General features: G+C 43.9%; 1 protein-coding gene across 1 annotated transcript in view; it reads right to left on the bottom strand.

Moving 5' to 3' along the window:
- Nucleotides 1-25490, bottom strand: part of EIF2B3 (eukaryotic translation initiation factor 2B subunit gamma) — a 136261-nt gene that overhangs the window by 14435 nt on the left and 96336 nt on the right. Inside the window, exons 7-10 of the mRNA XM_031002148.3 lie at nt 15104-15231; nt 13309-13499; nt 10579-10656; nt 9640-9788 (exon numbers count right to left, since the gene is read on the bottom strand). Of these exons, the coding sequence (XP_030858008.3) occupies nt 9640-9788; nt 10579-10656; nt 13309-13499; nt 15104-15231 (546 nt within the window). The remainder of the gene's footprint in view (nt 1-9639; nt 9789-10578; nt 10657-13308; nt 13500-15103; nt 15232-25490) is intronic.

Below are 25490 nucleotides of genomic sequence, written 5' to 3'. Positions count from 1 at the left end.
AAAAAAAAAAAAAAAAAGAAATATGTGAAGCGAGCCTGATTTTCTCCCTTCTATGTGGCCTGATGTTTTTCTTTCAGTTCTGCATGCCTTGGTATTTTGAAAAAAGGATGTTTGATGTCTTTTCTTTGGTTCACCCATGTTCCCATTCCTTCTTCTCTTTATGTTGAATCTTGGTGTTCTCTTTGGATTTAATCTAAATTTCACTGTATCTGGCAGATATTCTGTAGTCTGTGCATAGGTATGCGTAGGTTATTTCATTTTATTATAGATAAAGCTTCCTTCTGTGGTTTTGTTTTTTCAATTTGGTGAGCTTTAAGGAATGAAGCACTCATCCACAAATTTTCTTCTGTATTTTTAACATTGGTACCAACTTTTTTTTTTTTTCCGAGATGGAGTTTTGCTCTTGTTGCTCAGGCTGGAGTGCAATGGCGTGAACTGGACTCACTGCAACCTCCACCTTCCGGGGTTCAAGTGATTCTCCTGCCTCAGCCAACCAAGTAGCTGGGATTACAGGCATGCGCCACCACGCCCGAGTAATTTTGTATGGGGTTCCTCCATGTTGGTCAGGCTGGTCTCGAACTCCTGACTCAGGTGATCTACCCGCCTCAGCTTCCCAAAATGCTGACATTACAGGCATGAGCCACTGAGCCTGGCCATCATTGGTACCAACTTTTAAAAATTTTATTTATTTATTTTTTTCTCCCTGTCTATAATCATGTACAATATTTTTTTCTAGAAGCAGAGAGGGATCTCTTAACAGATATTTAGCCAGTTATAGTAGAGGGGTTAAATCAGAGATCTCCATTTTTCATTTAGTAAATGCTTATAAGATATCTACTATGTAAAAAGTGCAGTATTAAGAAGTTAGGGGATATAAAGACATATAAAAATATTTCTATATTTAGCCAGGCACGGTGATTCACGTCTGTAATCTCAGCACTTTGGGAGGCTGGAGGTGGGCGGCTAATGAGGTCAGGAATTTGAGACCAGCCTGGCCAGCATGGAGAAACCCTATCTCTACTAAAAATACAAACAATTAGCTGGGCATGGTAGCGCGTGCCTGTAGTCCCAGCTACTCGGGAGGCTGAGGCAGGAGAACTGCTTAAACCTGGCAGGTGGAGGTTGCAGTTAGCTGAGATTGTGCCATTGCACTCCAGCCGGGGTGACAGAATGAGATTCTGTCTCAAAAAAAAAAAAATCTATATTGAAGGCATTTATATTTATATTGAGGCAATTCAGGCAGAGTGAATGTTAGAAATAAAGGGAAGTAGGAATGTAAGGAACCCAGTGGGCAGGGCAGTCAGTCAGTTGAGTACAGGTGAAGGGTACACTCAGGGTAATGATGAGAAGTAGTAATTTCTTACCTGGCTCTGAGGGCTCTCTTCTAGTTGAAGAGAGAAGAAAGACGCAGTAAGTGCCACAGTACCATGTGAGCATGAATAAAGTGTTATGGGTGCATAGGGAGCACAGAGGTGGGGGAAATAGTTTATGGCTATGACAATTTTTTTTTTTTTTTTTTTAGATGGAGTCTCGCTCTGTCATCCAGTCTGGAGTCCAATAGTGCAATCTCGGCTCACCACAACCTCTGCCACCCCGGTTTAAGCGATTCTCCTGCCTCAGCCTCCTGAGTAGCCAGAATTACAGGCACGCACCACCATGCCCAGCTAATTTTTGTATTTTTAGTAGAGACGGGGTTTCACCATGTTGGCCAGGATGGTCTCGAACTCCTGACCTCAGGTGATTGGCCCGCCTTGGCCTCCCAAAGTGTTGGGATTACAGGCGTGAGCCACCATGCCTGGCCGGCTATGACATCTTAAGAAAGCTGCATGGAAGAGTTGGAATATGCATTGGATCTTGCAAGATGGGTAGGATTTTTACAGGAAAGAGCTCCAAAGAGAGGCAATTCAGGCAGAGTGAATGTTAGAAATAAAGGGAAGTAGGAATGTAAGGAACCCAGTGGGCAGGGCAGTCAGTCAGCTGAGTACAGGTGAAGGGTACACTCAGGGTAATGATGAGAAGTAGTAATTTCTTACCTGGCTCTGAGGGCTACACTTGCTAACTGCAAAAAGCATGGAAAACCTAGGTGAGAACCTGGCTTTCTAGCCTGTCAGCATGTGAAGAATCTACTCTAGACTGCTGCCTGGGTCATGTGCCTTGGATTAGGGGGAAATGCAGGAGAGGTTGCTTGGGACCAGGGGACCAAACATGCAGAATACAGGGCTGACACTCAAGCTTTGACAATGAAGTGTTTACTACATTGTGGATTCCTGAGCATCAGCTGTCATATAAAATGCCAGAACATGAGAAAGATGGGCAGGAGCTTTCTCTGAATAGTCTCGCCTACACCTTCTCCAAGGTGGTCCTATTAGCATCCCTCAAGCCCTGAAGACCTTGGGCAGGTGTCCAGAAAGCCTCAGCAAGCTTTCAAGCCTCAGCAGCCCACCACTGCTGGCAGAGACAAGCGTGTAACGAATATGAGAAACTCCCTTCTGAACAATTTTATGCTCCTACCCTGCCACTTAGCCAAGACATAATAGCAGCAGGGTAATCAAGTCTCACTTGACTGCAATTTAATTACCTTTCCCAGGTTTGCCGTAAGTAATTAAAATTAAGTGACCCCAAAATAATGGGAAAAAGTTCATATGGGATGTAGGATGTCTGATCTTATCAGCAGGAACTCATTCGCAGGATTGGGTAATTGCTAATGGCCTTCCCAGTCATTAGCCTTGTGTGGGCTGTCTATAGCTTTACCTCAACTTTTTTATTTAAAAAAAAGAAGTAGCCAGCCTAGGCAACACAGAGATTCTGTCTCTAAAAAAAAAAAAAAAAAAAAAAAAAAATTGCCGTGTAGTGGCACACGCCCATAGTCCCAGCTACTTGGGAGGCTGAAGTGGGAAAATCACCTGAGCCCAGGAGGTTGAGGCTGCAGTAAGTCATGATTGCGCCACTGCACTCTAGCCTGGGTGACAGAATGAAAACTTGTCTCCTCCAAGACAGCAAATGACTATGAGATATGTTAGGCCTTTTCTCTGAACTTCTTTTCTCACATAGAAAGCTGTAGTGTTGGCCAGGCGCAATGGCTCAAGCCCGTAATCCCAGTACTTTGGGAGGCCGAGGCGAGCGGATCACAAGATCAGGAAATCGAGACCATCCTGGCTAATATGGTGAAACCCCGTCTCTACTAAAAATACAAAAAATTAGCTGGGCGTGGTGGCGGGCACCTGTAGTCCCAGCTACTCAGGAGGCTGAGGCAGGAGAATGGTGTGAACCCGGGGGGCGGAGCTTGCAGTGAGCTGAGATTGCGCCACTGTACTCCAACCTGGGCGACAGAATGAGACTCCGTCTCAAAAAAAAAAAAAAAAAAGAAAGCTGTAGTGTCTTAGGGAGCCATGGTTTCCTCGCCAAGTCTCTTCATATCAATTAGGACACTAACACTAACACTGGATTTTTTTTTTTTTTTTTTTTGAGACAGGATTTTGCCATGTTACCCAGACTGTCTTGAACTCCTGAGCTCAGGCAATCTGCCCGTCTCAGCCTCCCAAAGTGCTGGGATTACAGGTTGCAGGTGTGATCCACTGTGCCCGGCCCTGCCCACCCACAGAAGGGCAGGGAAAGGTTGCTAATTAGAGCATATGGGGAAAATTATGCCATTGTCTTCCTTGGAAGGTCTGAGAGAATGGAAGCTACAAAGCTCATGAGTTACCTGGAACCAGGTGATCAAATGGATGAAGGCAAGTGTAGTTCTGGTTTAAGAGAATGGTGATGTCTGTCAGTCTTACCCAGGAGTCTGGAAGAGGACATGGCGTAGCAGGGGTGCAACAAGAGAAATGTCTGGAATGCTACATTTATTCATCTATAAAAATTCAGGAGTTCAGCTGGATGACTTCTAAGGCCTCATCTCACACTAGCATTCCAGACTCAGTGCTGGAGCCAGACCATGAGAAATCATGAAGTTCCAATTTCTTCTAAAGGTAAGAGGGAGCTTTCAAAAGGTTTTTAATAGAACAAGGATGTGATCAGAGATATTCTTTAGAAAGACAATGTTGGCAACATGCCATCCTTGTGAAATGGGATAAAGTAGTAATATAATAACAACAACAATAATAAATAAATAAAAATAGCAACTAACTATCCTAAATGCTTTATATGGCCGGGCATGGTGGCTCATGCCTGTAATCCCAGCACTTTGGGAGGCTGAGACAGGCAGATCACTTGAGGTCAGGAGTTCATAACTAACCTGGCCAACATGGTGAAACCCTGTCTCTACTAAAAACACAAAAACTACCAGGGTGTGGGGGCGCGCACCTATAATCCCAACTACTCGGGAGTTTGAGGCAGGAGAATCGCTTGAACTTGGGAGGCGGACGTTGCAGCGAGCTGAGATCACGCCATTGCACTCCAGCCTTGGTGACAGAGTGAGACTATCTCGGAAAAAAAAAAGAGCTTTATATTTACTAACTAATTTAGTACTCCCAATAAACCTACAAGGTAGTTCAGTTTTACCCCCATTTTATAATGAGAAAATCAGGCACAAAGAGGTAAGGCCATTTTTTTTTTTTTTTTTTTGAGATGGAGTCTCGCTCTGTCACCCAGGCTGGAGTGCAGTGGTGTGATTTCAGCTCACTGCAATCTCTGCCTGCCGGGTTCAAGCGATTCTTCTGCCTCAGCCTCCTGAGTAGCTGGGACTATAGGCGCGAGCCACCACGCCTGGCTAATTTGGCCAATTCTTTAAGAGACTAATAAGTGACAGACCTAGGATTCAGTTTGGCAGTCTGACTCAAAGCTCATGTTCTAATTCATAAGAACAATGGGGGAAGGGTAAATATAGAAGACGAAGAATGATGAAGACAGGAAAAATAAGTTGGAGAACACCACAATATGGTGGTGTAGTGGCTCATGCCTGTAATCTCAGCACTTTAGGAGATACTCAGGAATTCAAGCCTGGGCAACATAGTGAGACCTCGTCTCTACTAAAAATATAGTGGCACATGCCTGTGGTCCCAGCTACTCAGGAGGCTGAGGTGAGCGGATCACCTAAGCCCAGGGTGTTGAGGCTGCAGTGAGCCATGATAGCATCACTGCACTCCAGCCCAGGGGACAAAGAGAGACCCCGTCTCAAAAAAGAGAGAGAGAGAGAATATCACACGAATGATTTGGGAAAGAGACAAAGACTTTATCTCTGGGTCTGACCTCTTTTCCTAAGCTCTAACCACAAACTGAATACCAGACATCTCCACATACCTGATGCCCTACAGGCACTTCCAACCTCTTGTGCCCTACACAGACCTTGTCTCCCACAAATCTGTCCCTCCTTCCTCAACTCAGTGAGTGCACCACCATCCACTCTTTCCATAACTGGAAACCTGGGCTTTACCTGTCAACTCTCCTCTCCCTTACCCCACATGTCCCCTTCTTGCTCATTCCTTGGCAGTCTCCTTAGATTCCTTTTCTTATGTCTAAAATTGCTTGCTGTTAGTTCCCAATCCCCAAGGTTTTGTTTGGTTTCTTTTCTTTTCATGTCACACACTCTCCTTGGGTGATTTCATCTACTCTACTCCCAAGGCTTCAGTTATCAGTTCTCAGGTTTTTTTGTTTTGTTTTGTTTTGTTTTTTTTGAGACAGAGTCTCACTCTGTCACCCAGGCTGGAGTGCAGTGGTGCAATCTTGGCTCACTGCAACCTCTGCCTCCAGGGTTCAAGTGACCCTCCTGCCTTAGCCTCCCGAGTAGCTGGTATTACAGGTGTGTGCCACCACGCCCAGCTAATTTTTGTATTTTTGGTAGAGTTGGGGTTTCGCCATGTTGCCCAGGCTGGTCTCGAACTCCTGGGCTCATCCGCCCACCTCAGCCTCCCAAAGTGCTGGGACTACAGGCGTGAGCCACCACACCCAGCCTTCAGTTACCACTTCTGTGCCTGCCACTTCCAAATTTGTACCTCAAGCACAGCTTCTTTCCTAAGCTCCAGCCCTGTAGATCAAGGCCTCCTGTATGTCACCATGCATTCAACTTGTCCCAGATGGAATTTATACTCTTCCCATCTCCCAGCCTGACAATCTTGCTCTTCCTCTACTAATTTCTATCTTGAATTGCACACCAGAAATCTTATTGCTCAAGCAACAAATCTGTTTTTTTCCTTAATTTCTCTTTGACCTCATATATCTAGGCAGACACATGTTTTATAGTTTTTAATCACCTTATTGTCTGTCTTCTCCATCTCTACTGCTATTTATTGCCTTAGTTTAGGACCTCTGCTATTTTACCAGAATTATTTCAATGGCCTTCCTGCCTCCATGTTTACCCTCTTCAGGCCAACCTTCCTAATGTAGCCCAAATAATCTTCCTGAAATGCTAATTTAATCATGCTGCTCTTTTGCTTTAAGCTCTTAAATTACCATTACCTATCAAACTCCTCAGGGAACAATCCATTACTTGGCCCTTGTCCATCTGCATGTATAGCCTTGTCTCTTGTATCCATCCCTCTCTGATTTATATTCTGGTCATGGTGAATTGTTTATCATTCTTTCATATAACAAATATTTATTGAGTTCCTGTAGGCCCTCAGGATATAAAAGTGAACAAGAGAGATAAGGCACTTACATTCTGAAACTGATGTTTTACTTGTGAGAGACAAGTAAAGATAAGACTAGATAGTGATGGTGTTATGAAGGAAATGAAACAGGCTGATGTGATGGTGGTTAGTGGGACAGATTATTTCCAATAGGGTAGTTGGGGAAGGTTCCTCTGAAGAGGTGACATTTGAACTAAGATCAAAATAGGGAGGTGTTTCTGGAATAAGATATGCTCTTTCATACTTCACAATCTTTTTTTTTTTTTTTTTTTTTTTTGAGATAGGGTCTCACTCTGTCACCCAGGCTGGAGTGCAGTGGCATGATCATTGCTCGCTGCAACCTCCACTTCCTGGGCTCAGTTGATCCTCCCACCTCAGGGGTTACAGGTGCACACCACCATGCTCAACTAATTCTTGTATATGTATGTATTTTAAGGCAGGCTCTCACTCTGTTACCCAGGCTGCAGTGTAGTAGCACAATCTTGGCTCACTGCAGCCTTGACATACCAGACTCAGTCAGTCCTCCCACCTCAGCCTTCTGAGTAGCTGAGACTACTGAGGTATGCCACCACTCCTGGCTAATTTTTGTAGTTTTTGTAGAGATGTGGTTTCGTCATGTTGCTCAGGCTGGTCTCAAACTCCTGGGCTCAAGTAATCTGCCCACCTCGATCTTCCAAAGTGCCGGGACTACGGATATGAGCCACTGTGGCTGGCCACTTCACTTTTTATGTATCTAGAATACCTCTGGCCAGGTGCAGTGGCTCATGCCTGTAATCCCAGCACTTTGGGAGGCCGAGGTGGGAGGACTGCTTGAGGCCAGGAGTTCAAGACCAGCCTGGGCAACATAGTAAAATCCCCATCTCTATAAAATTTTTTTAAAAAATTAGCTGGGCCTGGTGGTGTGCGCCTGTAGTCCTAGCTACTTGAGAAGCTGAGGCAGGAGGACTGTTGGAGCTCAGGAGTTTGAGGTTGTAGTGAGCTATGATCATGCCACTGTACTCCAGCCTGGGCAACAGAGGGAAACCCTGTCTTGAAAAAAAACAAAAAATAAAACAAAAAAACACTACCCCCAAAACCACTCCTTTCTCCAGCTCAGGTGGCTCTACTCATTTTCCAAGATTCAGCTCAAGGGTCATTTCCTTAAGCCTTTCCTGACCCTTTCCCTCCCTTCTGACCTTACAGATCTCTACCATAGCACCTATCACTTCTTACTGCACATAGTATAAATTCCTTGAGGGAAGAGATTAAGACTTATGTCGTTTTGTTTCTTTCATTGCCTAGCACAATCTTAATCAGAGAGTGGGTCTGTTAGTATCTGATAAATCAGTGAAATGCTTGAGATGGGTCTCTATTAGTGGTGTGCTGAAGCTGGCTTGTTTTAGCTTGGGAGAGGCAATTATTAGCATCTCTTCTCAACTCAGCGTTAGGTGGTATCATTGGCTATAGTGGAATAATTTACACCACAGAAATTAGCAAATGTTTTGAATTACATCGCTTATTTTTTCCTTTGGAGGGCTGGTTGTCAACAATTTATCAGCATACCACTGGTAGCAGCGTACCACAAAACTCTGGATATTTTTGGCCAACTGATATTAGTAGTTTAAAGCAAATACTTCTGAAGATTTTGTTATGAAAATCAGCAGTCCCCTGCAACCCCTATTCCTCATTTCCCTCTTCCCAGAGGCAACTCTTTTAATTCTTTCTGCTGAGTAATTTGGTATTACTTCCATGCCTCTAGGTATTAACATAATTGTATTACTAGTTCTTTATTTTTCAGCTTTAGGCATTATCAATTGACTTTCTACAATGAAAAATGAGAATTTAGCTCTCCTTTCTCCCTTACCCCCATTTCCCTTTCCATCTTTCATCCTTTCAATAGAGTTATAGCATAACTTTGGCCAGTAGTCAGGTTTATTATGACTATGTAAATTCTATTTTGCAGCTGATCCATAGCAAACTATGGTCTTTTCATTTCTTATACAGGTTATGTATCCCTTATCTGAAATACTTGGGACCAGAAGTGTTTTATTTTTTAATTATTTATTTTTTTTGAGACGGAGTCTTGCTCTGTCACCCAGGCTGGAGTGCAGTGGTGCGATCTCAGCTCACTGCAACCTCTGCCTCCAGGGTTCAAGCCATTCTCCTGCCTCAGCCTCCTGAGTAGCTGGGACTACAGGTGCACACCACCACACCTGGCTAATTTTTTTTTTTTTTTGTATTTTTAGTAGAGATGGGGTTACACCATGTTGGCCAGGCTAATCTCGAACTCCTGATCTCAGGTGATGCACCCGCCTCAGCCTCCCAAAATTCTGGGATTACAGGCGTGAGCCACTGTGCCGGGCCAGAAGTGTTTTAGATTTTGGATTTTTTTTTATTTTTTTGAATATTTTTGCATTATACTTACCATTTCAGCATCCCTAACCCAAAAATCTGAACTCTCAAATGTTCCAGTGAGAATTTCCTTTGAGTGTCAAGTTGGTGCTCAAAAGTTTCGGATTTTGGAGCATTTGATTTTGGGTTTTTGGATTAGGGATATTCAACTTGTACAACTTCTTCATTTTCCCAGAGTTAATAACTGTCTTGTTTTTGTTAAATAGTGTTGTTTTTTCTATGTTATCCCCAATTCAACTTCAAACTTTTAGCCAGTTGTCTAAATCGACTTTCAAATGTTTGTATGTATCTGGTATTTTATCAGTTGCATCTTGCTGAATAAATCTTTCCTGGATTCTTTGGTTTTGTTCCACTTTGGATTAACTAATCCCTTTATGCCCCATTTAGAGCTGTCATTCTTATCTCTGTTCACTGTTATCCCATGGATTCTTTTTGCCCTTTTTCTGAGTTGAATCTCTTGTTTCTGATCTTTCTCTGTTCGGTTTATTTTCCATTTTAGAGGAATAAATTTCCTAGTAAAGTTTTTGAGACTTTTGATATCTGAAAATGTTTTTATTCTATTGCCCTCTTGATTAGCACTTTGCCTGGGTATACAATTTTAGGTTAAAATTAACTTTCCTTCAGAATTTTGAAGGCATTTTTCCATTATCTTTGCCTCAAGTGGGTACATGGGGAAACATACCCTTCCTCCACAGTGACTGAGTTCATGAGAAGGCAATTGGTAATAGTCACTCTATCTTTTATGAGACAGGATGAGCCAATGACTGAGCGCTTAATGGATGACTTCTCTCCAATCTGTGTCTCTGGCCCGATGAGGCTGTCAACTCCAACCTGTAAAAGGCAAAATATAAAACTCTGTCCACCCATCTCAACCAACTGCAAACCACCCTCCAGATCCCTCAAGCTGGGATCTAATGGGATCTTTCCATGGAGACACTTCAGCAAGAGGGACCATCATCAGTATTTCTCAGGGCCACAAGGTCATACAACACCTCTGAGACCAACTCAAACCTATTTGAAGCATGGGCCCTCCTCCCTTGCCAAGAAAACAAAATAAAACAACAGACACATATACACACTCACGCACTTGTGTATACAGATGTGCTCTCTTAAAGAGTGTGCTCAAATCAGAGTTAGAAGGGGGACAGATTGTGCCACTGCACTCCAGCCTGGGCAACAGAGTGAGACTCTGCCTCAAAAAAAAGAAAAAGAAAATTGGGATTGACTCCTGAAGAAAACCTGGCTCAGGAATCTGTAGGACCCGCACCAGATAAAACCTCAGGTGAGCCTCTACCTGGATTGGTTACAGATCCAAGGGAGTCCCAAGCCAGAGAGCTTATGAGAATCATAGGTAGTCCCACATTTACCCATGACTAGAGTCTTTCAGGCTGAGATTGAGAGCTCCTGTGTCTGAGTCCCAACACTATAATGGACCCTTCCTTACAAGGTCATTACTTGCCCAGGCAGTCTTGTTGAGTGAGATTTTATTCTCAGAACCCACTGTGATTTCCCTGGGGCTGACGAGGTTCAGGACTTAAAGGCCTCAATCCGGCTGCTCAAAAACAAGTCTTGATGCTCCCAAAGAACATCTCATGCCCGTCCTGGCCACACTAGCACTTACCAGGTGTTTGCTGACAATCTGGGCTGACGAATGGACTGGTGGTTCTTCTGGACAGAGAGCAGACAGCAATTTGGGCACCTTAAGGACAGAGATTTGGTCACTAAAGATCAGAAAACACCAGAAAACACCTTAGGTAGAACCCAGTGCTCAATCAGAGATACGGGGAGTTCTCAGCCATAGCTTCCTGTCTGAGTGAGGGAGAGCAGGAGGCTGCTGCATTCCCCCTAGGACCAAGATTATTTATGCAGCAGCTTCTAGATGGCCTTATTGTCAGTGTCTTAGCTTTGAATGCTCCTCCTTGAAAGTAATGCCATATCCCTTGGCTGGGAGGCACTGAGACCAGTCTTTGAGATACCCACATACCACCTCTTGGGAAAGGAGGCCTGATCAGGTCAAGGAACACCCCGAATCCTGATCATAAGCATCCTGGGTTCCTGGTCACCTCCTGCACCACTGTGACCACGCATGAGGTGAGGATGAGATCCATTTTAGACAAATTCGAAATCAAGGACAGACGCTGAGAAGGCATCTATCCACCAGCCAAAAGAAAACATGAAGGGGAAGTTCACACTATTCCCTCTCCAGTGTGAGAAACCTGGAAAGGTTAGAGGTATGGGGGGCTTTGGCTACCAGTCCATTAGGAAGGCACAGGTAGTGCGCCTGTCTGTGATTCTCCAGCATAGACAGAATGCTGGTCAGAGCACTGTGCGTGGCAGCCACACTAGCTGACGGAGGCCTTGTCAGCACGGCTACACTGGAATGTGAAGGCTAATTCCGAGGCCCCAGCCCTAGGTTCTCTTCTTCCACACTCCACCCAAGGCCCTTCAGGCCTGACTGCTGCATAGCCCCTGTTGGCACTTCAAAGGATACTTTTCCCAGCATGCTCACTCGAGAGCAGGGCCCCTCTTTCATGATGTGGACACAGCGGTGCACCTGTGATCTGGACAAGTCTTCCCACTCAGGTTATCCATGAACATCTTTCCAGACCAGCCTGAAAGACTCTAGTCATGGGTAAATGTGGGACTAGCTATGATTTCTCATAAGCTCTCTGGCTTGGGACTCCCTCGGATCTGTAACCAATCCAGGCTGAGGCTCACCTGAGGTTTTATCTGGTGTGGGTCCTACAGATTCCTGAGCCAGGTTTTCTTCAGGAGTCAATCCCAATTTTCTTTTTCTTTTTTTTGAAACAGAGTCTCACTCTGTTGCCCAGGCTGGAGTGCAGTGGCACAATCTCAGCTTACTGCAACCTCCACCTCCCAGGTTCAAGCAATTCTCCTGCCTCAGCCTCCTGAGAAGCTGGGATTACAGGTGCATGCCACCATGCTTGGCTAATTTTTGTATTTTTAGTAAAGACAGGGTTTCACCATGTTGGCCAGCCTGGTCTCGAACTCCTGACCTCAGGCGATCCACCCGTCTCAGCCTCCCAAAGTGCTGGGATTACAGGCGTGAGCCACTGCGCCAGGCCTCAATCCCAATTTTCAACAATTTCTTTTATATTATTCTGCGTTCCACTGCCACCCTGGTCTACACCTGCAATTATATTTTCACAGGGTTCTACCACGAGCAATGTCAATAACTAATCTTTTCATTATCTCACCTCTGTTATCCTTGAATGCCACCCCAATGTAGTTCCCTCAATTATTTATCTTTTCCTATCCTCTTTTTTTTTTTTTTTTTTTTTTTAATACAGAGTCTCACTCTGTTGCTTAGGCTTAGGCTGGAGTATGGTGGTGCAATCTCAGCTCACTGCAACCTCTGCATTCCAGGCTCAGGTGATCCTCCCACCTCAGCCTTCCAAGTAACTGGGACTACAGCCACATGCCACCATACCTGGCTAATTTTTGTAGTATTTTTGTAGAGACAGGATTTTGCCATGTTGCCCAGGCTGGTCTCGAACTCCTGGGCTCAAGCGATCCACCTGCCTCGGCCTCCCAAATTGCTAGGATTACAGGCGTAAGACACCGTGCCCAGACTCTTTTCTTATTCTCATCTAAACCCTTTACTGCTCTGCATTTCCTTTTCCTAGTCTTATTATTCCTCCCTCCCAAAACCTTCCTCCTGGGCCTACTATACAATACAGAGTTCCTTTGTACCTTCAGCCTCTTTACTGTCCCCCTCTCCACCCCCTGCCTTCATTAAAGCCTGGCTTATCTTTGAGGACACTGCTTCTTCTTCAGTGGAAGCTATTTGTTCCCCATATCTCACAAACTTCAAGGTTAAAAGGAGGGGCTAGCAAGAGACTCTTCGTTAATGCTGTTTGCAGACAATTCTCTTTCAAAGTCATTCCTTTCCTGAGGCTTTGCCATCTGGCCACTCTATACTCTGCTCCTTCACCTTCTCAGGGAAGCCTCCTCTGTATGCCTAGGTTTACTTCATCAGAGTAATGATTACAGAGTATTTACCTGCTTATTATGAAGTAAGTACTGCAGATATCCCCATGCTGAACAGAATAGGAGGAACCTGCTGATCCAAAGGCCAGAAGTTAGCCTTCCTGAAGATCTTAGCCTTTCCCTGGAGCCATAGAGGCCCTGACTATGGACCAGGCCCCCTGCTTCCCTTTTTGCTGCACCTGAGTACCCTAGTAGTCTCCCTTGACATGCCAGGTCTTGCTCAACCTTGGGAATGACAGGGATTCTTAACAAGTTACTATGTACCTAATGAAGAAACAGACAAGTGGCTCAGTCTGTTTCTAGGACAAGAGCCCCATGATTTTCTAACTCATGCTCTCACCTGTCTGTTTGCTTCCATGTAGAGTCCCAGTGTGCTCACTCGAGAGCAGAGCCCCTCTTTCATGATGTGGACATAGCAGCGCACCTGTGATCTGGACAAGTCTTCCCACCTGTCTCCTCGACAGGCATTCCAGCAGGCATCATAGGGAGCCAGGTTTAGTGTATTGGCTTCTTTTATAAAACTGTAGATATCTTCAGAACAAACACCCACACCAAGGAAATAAATGAGAGAGAGATAACAGAACAGATACAGACTCAGTCAAGTTGTTTTTTGTTTTTTTAAGAGACAAGGTCTTGCTATGTTGCCTAGGCTGGTCTCAAACTCCCAGACTCAAGGGATCCTCCCACCTCAGCTTCCTGAGCAGCTGGGACTACAGGTGTGCACCACCATGCTTGGCTCTAAGTTTTAAAAGAGATTACAGCTCACACTTCTCCCTTTGAAACTCACCCACAAAACATGAACCCTGAGGAAATCCCACTAAAATCTGTAAGAGAAAGTCAAACTAAAAGAGGAAATGTACTTCCCTAAAATATCATATGATATAAAAATGCTTAATACGAGGTCCTAAAAGCATGTGACCGGTAATCAAGACCACTAGGGAAAATAAAACGGATGACCCTTGTAAATCATGAAATAACACAAGCCAGCATCCAGGCTTTAGTGGCCAGCCAGGCTGACTTTGTGCTGCTAGTCTCTATTACCATATCTGGTAGCTGTGCTATGACAGAAAGTACAGAACTTGGAGCCCAGAGTACCAGGGCTCTAGTTTTTCAGCTCTTACAACGATCCTTTGAGATCTTTTACTTTCTCATAAAAAAACTGGGGCTCAGAGGACTGAGTAACCTACCTCAAGACACAATGCTGGCCAGGCACGGTGGCTCACGCCTGTAATCCCAACACTTTGGGAGGCCGAGGTGGGTGGATCATGAGGTCAGGAGATCGACACCATCCTGGCTAACACAGAGAAACCCCGTCTCTACTAAAAATACAAAAATTAGCCGGGCGTGGTGGCGTGTGCCTGTAGTCCTAGCTGCTGGGGAGGCTGAGGCAGGAGAATGGCGTGAACCCGGGAGGCGGAGCTTGCAGTGAGCCGAGATTGCGCCACTGCCCTCCAGCCTGGGCGACAGACGGAGACTCCGTCTCAAAAAAATAAAATAAAAAAAAAGACACAATGCTAGTAAGAGGCAGTCAGATTTCAAATCCAGAACTGTCTGATACCCAGTTCTACAATCCTAATCATCATGCTGTACTGTCAGTGTATTCATTTGATAAATACTTTTTCAGAACATCTACTATGAGTCCACGACTGGGCCAGGGATTAGGGATATGACAGCAAACAAGACAGATCCGATCTTCAGATCCTGGCACGGAGACACCTGGGTTGGCCTGTGGTTGGACTGCAATTGTACATTCCTTCACTTTCCTTCCCTTGATAAAAGAGGTTGAGTTTAATCAGGAACGGGGCTGCCTAGAGCCTAGAGAACAGGGGAACTAAGAAGTGGCAGGTGGAGTTTAAAGGCAAAATGGTCTAGTGAGGAACACAGCCAAACCAGAGCTATGAATCAGAGAATGGGGCTGGAGGCATGATTAGCCTGTTGCCGAGAGCACAGTGGCAGAATCTGCCTGAGCAAGCTTACCCAGAGCTCAGTGGGTTGGCAAGCCTGTCTTGCCTCGTAGGCTAGAAATAGTCTGCTGCCTTGAGTCAGGCATCTTGGGCTGGGCTAAGCTGCCCAACCACTCTTTCCAAAGGTGCTGCTACCCTTGCCCCTCTTACTGAACCAACCCAAGAACTGACCTAAGGACTTCAGCTCCTTTTTCTTTAGATCCTCCTCTTTTTCTTCTTGTCCCTGTTGTGAGGAAGCTGAGGAAAACTGTTTTCTCACTAAATATGGAATCAGTTCACTCCGGATAGAAGTTATTGACCTAGAAAGAAAGAATGGCCAAATATGAGAAACCTGACTATCTGGAACATACCCAGATCAAAAGCTCTGTGCATACAAGGAAAAGCTAAATCCTTTCCTGTCATGGCACCCTGGGACTGTCAGAGATCAAATGTGGCATTGACTTGGCAGTTCGGAGAAGCAGAGTGCTTCCTGGTGGGTACTGAGACAGGATGTTGGGTCTAAGTGATCAGGAATCTGTACTAGGGGAAGAAGGGACCTGATCTTTAGTACAGTGTGTGTTTTTTATTTATGTTTTTATTTATACTTAGCAATGGAAAGCAGAGATGAGAAACCAGCACATGTTTTTCAGTGTTCTCTCACACTGTGACCTTATTAGAATTTTATATTGCTAATTAATTTATGTAGCATTTACCAAGCATATGCGAGTTACTGTGCTAGGCCTTGGAAATACATCATTTCTGACTTCAAGGAATTCATAATCCAATGGAAAGTAGGCTGTACGAGTTTAAGAGGAAAAGCAGAAGGTTAAGCTAATCAGGTAGGCAAGGGGGCCAGATCACGAAAGCTTTTTGTGGTGAAACCACCTTTGCAAAAATAACAGTGACAAAATTATGACAGTGAAAGAAATCTGACCTAATCAACTCCATCTTGCTGTTAACCTCCAAACTGCTCTTGCTCATTCCTGGACATAGGCTGAGCTAACTTTGGGAGAAAACTTTTTTTTTTTTTTTTTTCTGAGACAGGGTCTCACTCTGTCTGTTGCCCAGGCTGGAGTACAGTGGTGCGATCTCAGCTCACTGCAACCTTTGCCTCCCAGGTTCAAGTGATTCTCCCACCTCAGCCTCCTGAGTAGCTGGAAAGCTGGGATTACAGGTGTGAGAGCCACATGCCCGGCTAACTTTTTTTTTTTTTTTTTTTTTTTTGAGACAGTCTCGCTCTATCGCCCAGGCTGGAGTGCAGTGGCATGATCTCAGCTCACTGCAACCTCTGCCTCCTGGGTTCAAGTGATTCTTGTGCTCCAGCCTCCCAAGTAGCTGGGACTACAGGCACATGCTGCAATGCCTGGCTGTTTTTGTATTCTTTGGTAGGGATGGGGTTTTGCCATGTTGGCCAAGCTGGTCTCAAACTCCTGGCCTCAAGTGATCCGCCTGCTGCAGCTTCTTGAAGTGCTGGGATTACAGGCATGAGCCACTGTGTCTGACTTTTTTTTCTTTTTCTTTTTTTTTTTTTTTGAGATGGAGTCTCACTCTGTGGCCCAGGCTGGAGTGTAGCGGTGCGATCTTGGCTTATCGCAACCTCCACCTCCCAGTTCAAGTGATTCTCCTGCCTCAGCCACCCAAGTAGCTGGGATTACAGGCGCCGGCCACCATGCCTGGCTAATTTTTGTATTTTGAGTAGAGATGGTGTCTCGTCATGTTGACCATTCTGGTCTTGAACTCCTGACCTCAGGTGATCCGCCTGCTCCGGCCTCTCAACATGCTAGGATTACAGGTGTGAGCCACCATGCCTAGCCAGAAATTTATTACAGTTTATAGTTTAAATGATAATAAACCTTCTCAAAATGAAACTGCCTTTATAAAACTAATAAAAGCGTACAAATTTAGGGTTACAAGAGGGGCCTGAATTCTCATGATTACCAATCATTTTTCCAAAGGTCACAAGATTTGCAACTTCCCCAGTTACTCCTGTAAGTAACATCACTATTGTTGAACCTAAGATTGGCTTTTTAAGATGTCTTTTCTGACTTTTGCATTTCTGATGACTGGATGACTCCACTGGGACCAGTGACCCCTCTGTGGCCCCCATCCAAAACTGGGCTCAGCAGAGGACTGTTTTCCACACCCCTATGATTGCATCCCCAACCAATCAGCAGCACTCATTCCCTAGACCCCTGCCCACCAAACCATCCTTGAAAAACCCTAGCCTCAGAATTTTGGGGGAGGCTGATCTGAGTAATAATAACATTCTGGTTTCCCGTTTAGCTGCCTCTATGTGTATTAAACTCTTTATTGCAATTCTCCCATCTTGATAAATCGTCTCTATCTCGGCAGCAGGTAAGATGAACCCACTGAGGAGTTACAGTAGCAGTCTAGAAAGTCTGGACTGAGAAGCCAGTGGTAATTTTTCCTTGTTAGACGGGGTCTTGCTCTGCTGCCCAGGCTGGAGTGCAGTGGTGCAATCACAACTCACGGCAGTCTTGACTACCTGGGCTCAAGTGATCCTCCTGCCTTGGCCTCCCAAGTAGCTGGGACCACAGGCACGTGCCACCATGCCCAGCTAATTTTTTTATTATTTGTAGAGGCAAAGTCTCACTATGTTGCCCAGGCTGGTCTTGAACTCCTGGACTCAAGCAGTCCTCCCACCTCAGCCTCCCAAAGTGCTGGGATTACAGGTGTGAGCCACCGCACCTGGCTGCCAGTGGTAGTTTTTAAGCAAGAAAGTGACATGATCAGTTTTATCTCTTATTAAGGTAATTCTGGTAGCAATGTGGAAGAAAGCCTGGAATAAGGAAACTGAAGAAAGGGAGACCGGTTACAATATTCTGAGAGATGAGATAATGAGGCCTGAGAGAGGGGTGAAAGTATGGGCAGCTCTATAAACTTGACTTGCTGCATACTTCCCACCACCTCTCCCAGCCCCCATTCAAAGCTCTGCATGCTGACACAAAACCAAACAGATGGAGTTAGGTAGAAAGGAAGGCAAGACAGAGGCAGAGGCTGAGGAGGGTAAGGAAAACTATGAACCCTGGAGCTACAGAGTTCACAGTTTTTGCAATTTTTAAAGAATCAAGTCAAATATCTTTGAAAAATTCTGTGTTAAGCTGTGAGCTCTTGTATTGAATTTCAATGTGATTTTTCTCCTGATCCTTTGATGAAGATTTAAAAATTTCCATGTGAATACAAAGAATGAAGCAACACTTACTCTTAGCTCTTTTTCTCCCCTTTTAATGCTTCAAACCAGTGTGGGCAGCAAATGTTCCTCCTCCATTGGAAAACAAGTCAGTTCCCTTTGAAGAAGTGACAAAGCACGGACAGCTAGGGGATTTCAGGGCCATGATATTTACATTACAGACCAAAAAGAACTGTCACTGCAAGAGGCAAGCAGACGAGCCTTGGCACATGGCCCCATCAGGCAGAACCATTCGAGAGGATCCATGATTTGAAGAGAGGCTATGAAACAGCCCTGCCAGGTCCCACCCACCTCTGCTGGAGCTCAACATTAGGTCAATCCCCACAATGCAGTTGGCTTAGAAGCATAATGAAGGAAACAATTACTCTTCCTGCTTCCTAGTTAAAGTGCAGGAGCTGTGCCAAGAAATGTTACAAAGCTACAGTGAACCATTGTGAACATCCTGGGCCTAGGCCACTTGCTGGATACAGTGCCCTGGTCAACCTTACTTTCTCCTTTCCCTCTTATACACAGCCTTCCTAGAAACACCTGTCTTATCTCATGAAATCATAAGCTCTTCTCAAGCAATCACAAAGGAGAACAATAGACTTGACTACTAGCAAACAATCCCACCAAATAAAAAGACAAAATAATTGCTATGAATAGGGCAAAGAATATTCTTAATAAACAGATATAAGTGTTCAAAAAACATATAAAATATTTTCAAAGAAGTAAAAAACTAAAATAAGATGCAATTTCTCCTCCAACTAAATTAACTGATTCAAAACAATTTTCATTACTGATAAGAGTGCTTTGAGAACAGTTACTGTCACATAATGGGAGTCGGAGTATAAACTGATAAAATTTCTGAAAAATAATTGGCAACATTATAGCAAAAGACTTGAAGATATTCATATAATTTCACCCTGTAATTCCATTTCTATAAGTCTAGCCTAAGGAAAATATATTACTCAGTAAATATTTGCTGAATAGATGAAATCATCAGATTATAAACAAGAATCTTTCAAAAAAAGTATTCCCGTTATTTATAAAAATGGAGAACAATAAAATATTCAACAATGATAGATCGAAATACCTCTATAACAGAATGTCATATAGGCAAAACTGTGACTGTAAAGAATTTTTTTTTTTTTTTTAGACGCAGTCTCGCTTGGAGTGCAATGGCACGATCCTGGCTCACTGCAACCTCCGCCTCCCAGGTTCAGGTGATTCTCCTGCCTCAGCCTTTTGAGTAGCTAGGATTACAGGTGCCTGACACCACGCTTGGCTAAATTTTTTTTTTTTTTTTTGTATTTTTAGTAGAGATGGGGTTTCACCATGTTGTCAGGCTGGTCTTGAACTCCTGACCTCATGATCCGCCCACCTCAGCCTCCCAAAGTGCTGGGATTACAGGCGTAAGCTACCGTGCCTGGCCAAGAATTCTTTAATGATAGAAGAAAATGCTTATAATACTCAATGAAAAAAGCAAATTTTTTTTTTTTTGATAGAGTCTCGCTGGAATGCAGTGGCACGGTCTCGGTTCACTGCAACCTCCGCCTCCTGGGTTCAAGCGATTCTCCTGCCTCAAGCTCCCGAGTAGCTGGGATTACAGGCACCTGCCACCATGTTGGGCTAATTTTTTGTATTTTTAGTAGAGACGGGGTTTCAACATGTTGGCCAGGCTGGTCTCGAACTCCTGACCTCATGATCTGACCTGCCTCAGCCTCCCAAAGTGCTGGGATTACAGGCGTTAGCCACTGCGCCCGACCCAGATTATTTTTAAAGTGTGATTTCAAGCATGTATTCTCACTATATATATGAAAATAAAACAATGGAAACAAATACACTAAAATGTTCACAATAGTTATCTCACAGTAGTGGAATTATGAATGTTAAAGCAAACTAAATATGGCCTGAGAAGGACTTTGTACTTCTATATTTGAGTCCTTGTGGACAAACTGCATCCTAACTTAATAGGTAGATGAGACTGAAAACCTAACTTAGGAGTATGTGCCTGTACCAACAGCTGAGAATTGGCCAATCCCAGCAGCCATAATTCAACTACTCATACACTGCTGAGTGTTCAAACCGTGTTCAAATAAGGCAAATGCCGAGCTGTAACCAATCCAGTTGTTTTTGTACCTCACTTCTGATTTCTGTACGTCACTTCCTTTTTTTGTCTAAAAATTGTCAAATGCCTCTGACCATGAGGCATCCTTGGAGTCTTTCTGAATTTGCTGTGATTCTGGGGGCTTCCTAATTCATGAATCATTAATTGTTCAATTAAACTCCTTTAAACTTAATTCAGCTTGTTTTTCTTTCAACAGATGGTGTCAGAAGTGGGATCTGAAGTAGAGCTTTAACGACCCCCAGGAGCGCTGAGTGAACAAGCAAGGTAACTGCAAGGACCCACTTATGTCCATTGATCTCTCAGAGTGACTGGGGATTGTGGGTAAACTCTCTCTCAGATTTCAGAGCTCCAAGGATTTGTGTTTTGAGCTGTCCAAGTTTCTTTGAGCAAATTTCTGATCCAAACTAGGTTTGGAAGTCACAAGAGAAACTTGACTGGGTCCAGGATTGGACTTGATCCAGTAATTAGCTGGCTTGGATCCAGCTAATTACTTGGCTTCTTACATCTGACTGGGTCAGAAAGAAACTGGTTGTAAATGGTAATACTGTAGGGGTTGTAAAATTTGGCTCTTGAAAATTCACAGGGATGTTTGTATTCTACCCCTTTGTTTCATTTTTCTTGTGTGCTTAGGTAGGAAAAATCATTGGCTAAATTCATCAAGGGAACCTGAGAGCAAAGCAAATATTTTAGGTAAAAATGGGATCCTTCATTTCTGGAAAACTGAATTCCTTCCAGCTTATACATTAGCTGGTAAGCAGTGAAGTCTTACAGAAATGGCGAAATCTTACTAAAGATAACTTACAGTAGAACGTTCCGAATGAACAATGCACTGAAGTGCAATGAGACTCATCTAGGGATGCCTACTGATATGCAGACGCTTCTAAAAAGATTTCAATATTTTTATTTAAAGACTTTATGAAGGCCGGGCGTGATGGCTCACATCTATAATCCCAGCACTTTGAGAGGCCAAGGCGGGTGGTCAACATGGTGAAACACCATCTCTATTAAAAGTACAAAAATTAGCCAGGCATGGTGGCGCTGGCCTGTAATCCCGGCTACTCGGGGGGCTGAGGCATGCCTGAACTCGGGAGGCAGAGGTTGCAGTGAGCTGAGATGGCATTACTGCATTCCAGCCTGGGCGACAGAGCCAGACTCTGTCTCCCCCCCCAAAAAAAAGACTTTATGAAAGGCACCTAAATGACTAATTGATTAAAAAATTAGATTTGCTAACCTTTTAGCTTAGTTACTATCTGACCCAAAGGAAACAGACTGCAGCACCAATTGGCTGACTTTGGATACGTAATGGGGGTACATTTTACCTGAGTAAAGGATGGGATTGGGTGAGAGGCCCTCCCCTCAATAAAGTCCCTCTTGGTTAAAAATGGATACAGATGACAGGGCCCAACTGGGGGCAAGTTTGGGCCTTGCCAGTTCAATATTGGGTGCTAAGCATCCATATGGTGGCTAATGTCTATGTTTTGTCACATGTATTTTGCTACGTCCAGAATGGAAAATATTAGAATTCAGGTCCCCCATGCAGCCGTTTGGGCGGCAACTTGCAAAATTTAGAGGATTTTGCCTGTGGTTCCATGATTTTCCTTTGTGATGCAGCTTGGCCCCAGGAGCGATGGTGTGGCAAACAGGGTCGCTAGGGCCGCTCAGGGAAGGGGAACCCAGAAATGGGACATGCCGGCAAAGGGGTAAAAATTTCTTACCAGTCAGACTTCTGGCTTCTCTCTCTCTCTCTCTCTCTCTGTGCAAATTGGCTGAATGAATGGTAAAAATCACTGTTTATCTCCTCTGTAAAGTTTTGATTAATGAGAAAAAGAATTCTGAGGCTCGTATTAAGTTGTAACGAATCTAATGTATTTTGTGCTATGAATTTGTCTGTGTTGTTCTGTCATAAAGAGGGGTACCTTAGGATAGAACAGGGGCTTAGGACCCCATAAACTGCTCAAGACGGCCCAGCAAGCTGGTAATAAATTTTACTGCAGGTCCTTGAAACAAACAAAAAAACTGGGTGAGGTCTCCATCTTGTTTTATGTCCTTGGCAACTTGACCTTGTAACCATGTGGCCATAATGTCTCTCGGTCTCTTCCTTCCAGGGAACAGGAATTCTGGGATTCATGTCATAGCTAGCTCTAAAAATTATCTTGAGTAGTTAAAAGCCTTTGCAAGCACAAAATTAACTATTCTAGATTCCTTCTGGGAACAGCGGGAAGAGCAATGGAAACCACCAGTGCTGTAGCTCAGCAGCTAAGCTTTTGACTTTTCACAGTGATTTCCTGGGTTCAATTCCTGGCTTAGGGAATGAGTCCTTTCTGGTTTGATATCTGCGTGACCTTTACCGTTAGTTGATTATCTTTCCCTCCATGAACCATCTTGAATTTTCCTTTCCCTAAGCACCTGGGAAGTTACTTTTGGTCAAGTTCAAAAGCCAGAAATATTGTCAGTGTGGCTAGAGTCGGGTAATAAGAAATTTAAAAGGGCTTTTTAAAAGAGTCCTATGGCCAGGAGTGGTGGCTCACGCCTGTAATCCCAGCACTCTGGGAGGCTGAAGCGGGTGGATCACTTGAGGTCAGGAGTTCAAGACCAGCCTGGTCAACATGGTGAAATGGCATCTCTACTAAAATACAAAACACCGGCCGGGTGTGGTGGCATGTGCCTGTAATCCCTGCTACTCAGGAAGCTGAGGCAGGAGAATTGCTGGAACCTGGGAGGTGGAGGTTGCAGTGAGCTGAGATTGTGCCACTGTACTCCAGCCTGGGTGACAGAGCAAGAATCCATCTTAAAAAAAAAAAAATTAAGCTGACTTTTAACCATAGTGCTTTTATTTTTATTTACTTTGTTTTTTATCTTTTTTTTTTTGAAAAGGAGTCTTGCTGTGTTCCAGCGATTCTCAGCCTCCTGAGTAGCTAGGATTACAGGCACATGCCACCACACCTGGATAACTTTTATATTTTTAGTAGAGATGGGGTTTCACCATGTTGCCCAGGCTGGTCTCAAATTCCTGACCTCCAGTGATCCACCTGCCTTGGCCTCCCAAAGTGCTGGGATTACAGGCATGAGCCACTGCACCTGGCCAGTCAGCTTAATTAAAAGTGGATATTCAAGCTCTAACAGACTGGGACTCCTTGTGAAAAACAGAGGAGATGTCACAGACCCTGTTCTGGGAAAAAACTCTGTTTTCCTCATAAAACCCCAGGAATGGGTGGTGGATAGATTCCTCTGAAAATCTAAGGCTAAATATACTTTTGACAATGGTTAATGGCAGTTATCAGGGAATACGTGGCTCTTTGCATGTTTACATCAGAGAAGCATGTTCTTGGCCACCTAGAAGTTATGGAAATGTTCCCACTCCTCACTGAGAGATAAGACTCTCATGGGAGATGGGCTAATTCCCTCTTTTTGGGATCCAGGATCTGATATAAAAATGGGACTCTTGATTTTGGGGGTCTGTTTTTGTCTTCCAGCTGTGCCTGCTTATTAGGCCCCAGAAACTGCATGTTTTCCTAGACCTGTTTCTTGAAGGGCTCTACCGTGAGGCCAGTAATCCAATTAAGAAACTGGCAAATGAAAAATCTTACAACTACTGGATCTTCTTCTGTCTGTCTGTGTAGTTTATACATATGTGTGTGATGTTTATGTAAAAGCTCTAATTAATTGGCATAAAGAAAAATAAGCACAAATATTTTGAAAAAAATAGAAACTGTAATGCCTTTTAGTTCACATAACTTTAGTAATCTTTGGGAAATAAAAAATGTTAAAGATTATTGGTAAAATAAAGACGTTTGGTCTAAATTAGGCAGGTCAGATATTAGGTTTGCTAAATGCCTTAAGGTCATAAACTGCTCTGACTTTCGAAAATTCCTTCCAAAGCATATATGTTTTTTTCCCCAAGGTATAGGCTCTGGGTCTGGGGGGTTGCAGTGTGGAGATCTACCTGTCTTGCACCCACCCAAGACCACGACTCTGTCTATAAGTTGCCCTAATAAATCATCCAAAACTGACAAACTAGATTTGTCTGCCTTATTCTTTGGTTTCTCAGCTCCTTCTGCATTTGGGGGTTGCTTTGTGATAAATGGCCCTTTCACAAAACAGCCTGACTTCTCCTTCTTCCACTCCTCACATATAATCAATCACCAAGCACTGCTGATTCTATCCCCTAAATCTCTGTCAAGACTTTCAACTTCTCTTCATCTTTACTGCCACTGCCTGGTCCAGACTACTGTCATCATTTGCCTGGATTCCTGTACCTGCTTTTAATTGGTCTCTCTCCCTCTAGTTTTATCCACAAAATCTATCCTTCATATGGTAGACGGGAAAAAAAAGAGACTTTTTAAAAAATTTTTTAATTTTTTTAAAGACGGTCTCATTCTGTCACCCAGGCTGCTGGAGTGCAGTGGTGTTATCATGGCTCACTGCAGCTTTGACCTCCTGGGCTCAAGTAATCCTCCCACCTCAGCCTCCTAAGTAGCTGGGACTACAGGCATGTGCCACCATGCTAATTTTTTTATTTTTAAATTTGTTATAGAGATGAGGTCTCCCTAAGTTGCCCAGGCTGGTCGTGAACTCCTGGGTTCAAGTGATCCTCCTGCCTACCTCCAAGTAATCCTTCCTGCTTCAGCCTCCCAAAGTGCTGGGAATACAGGCATGAGCCACCGCACCCAGCTGACAGAATATTTCTGAAGTACAATCTGATCATGTCTCTTCTTCCTTCAATCCATCCTCTATTTTGTAGACACAGTGATTTTTCTCAAGTACAAATCTCATCCCATCTCCTTACACTTATTTAATACTCAGGATAGTGATTACTTTTGTGTATGTGGTGGGGTAGGGGGATAGAATGAAGGGAGTTTCTGGAATTCTGGCAATGTTCTGTTTCTTAACCTGAATATAGTACTCATAAGGTATGTTCACTTTGTGAAAATTTGTCAAGTCATAACACCCTTCTCAAATATGATCTCTGCTTGGAAGCCTTTTATAACATTTGTAGGCTTCTATGCTCTCACAGTAAAGACAGTTATATGTACTGCTTTTTGATCATGTGTGAGGTATCATGTCTGAGGTACTATGCTAGGAAAATAATATAGATCATTTCAAGTTCTTATAGCAATCCTTATGATAGGTATTACTATTCTTATTTTATGTTTTGTAATTTTTGTAGAGATGGCATCTTGCTATGTTGCCTAGGCTGGTCTGGAACTCCTGAGTTCAGCCCATCCTCCCACTTTAGCCTCCCAAAATGCTGGGATTAC

The sequence above is a fragment of the Gorilla gorilla genome, chromosome 1, assembly GCF_029281585.2.
Source record: "Gorilla gorilla gorilla isolate KB3781 chromosome 1, NHGRI_mGorGor1-v2.1_pri, whole genome shotgun sequence".
NCBI classification, from domain to species: Eukaryota; Metazoa; Chordata; class Mammalia; order Primates; family Hominidae; genus Gorilla; species Gorilla gorilla.
Note: the sequence above shows the minus strand (reverse complement) of the source record. Positions and strands in the feature narration are given on the sequence as shown.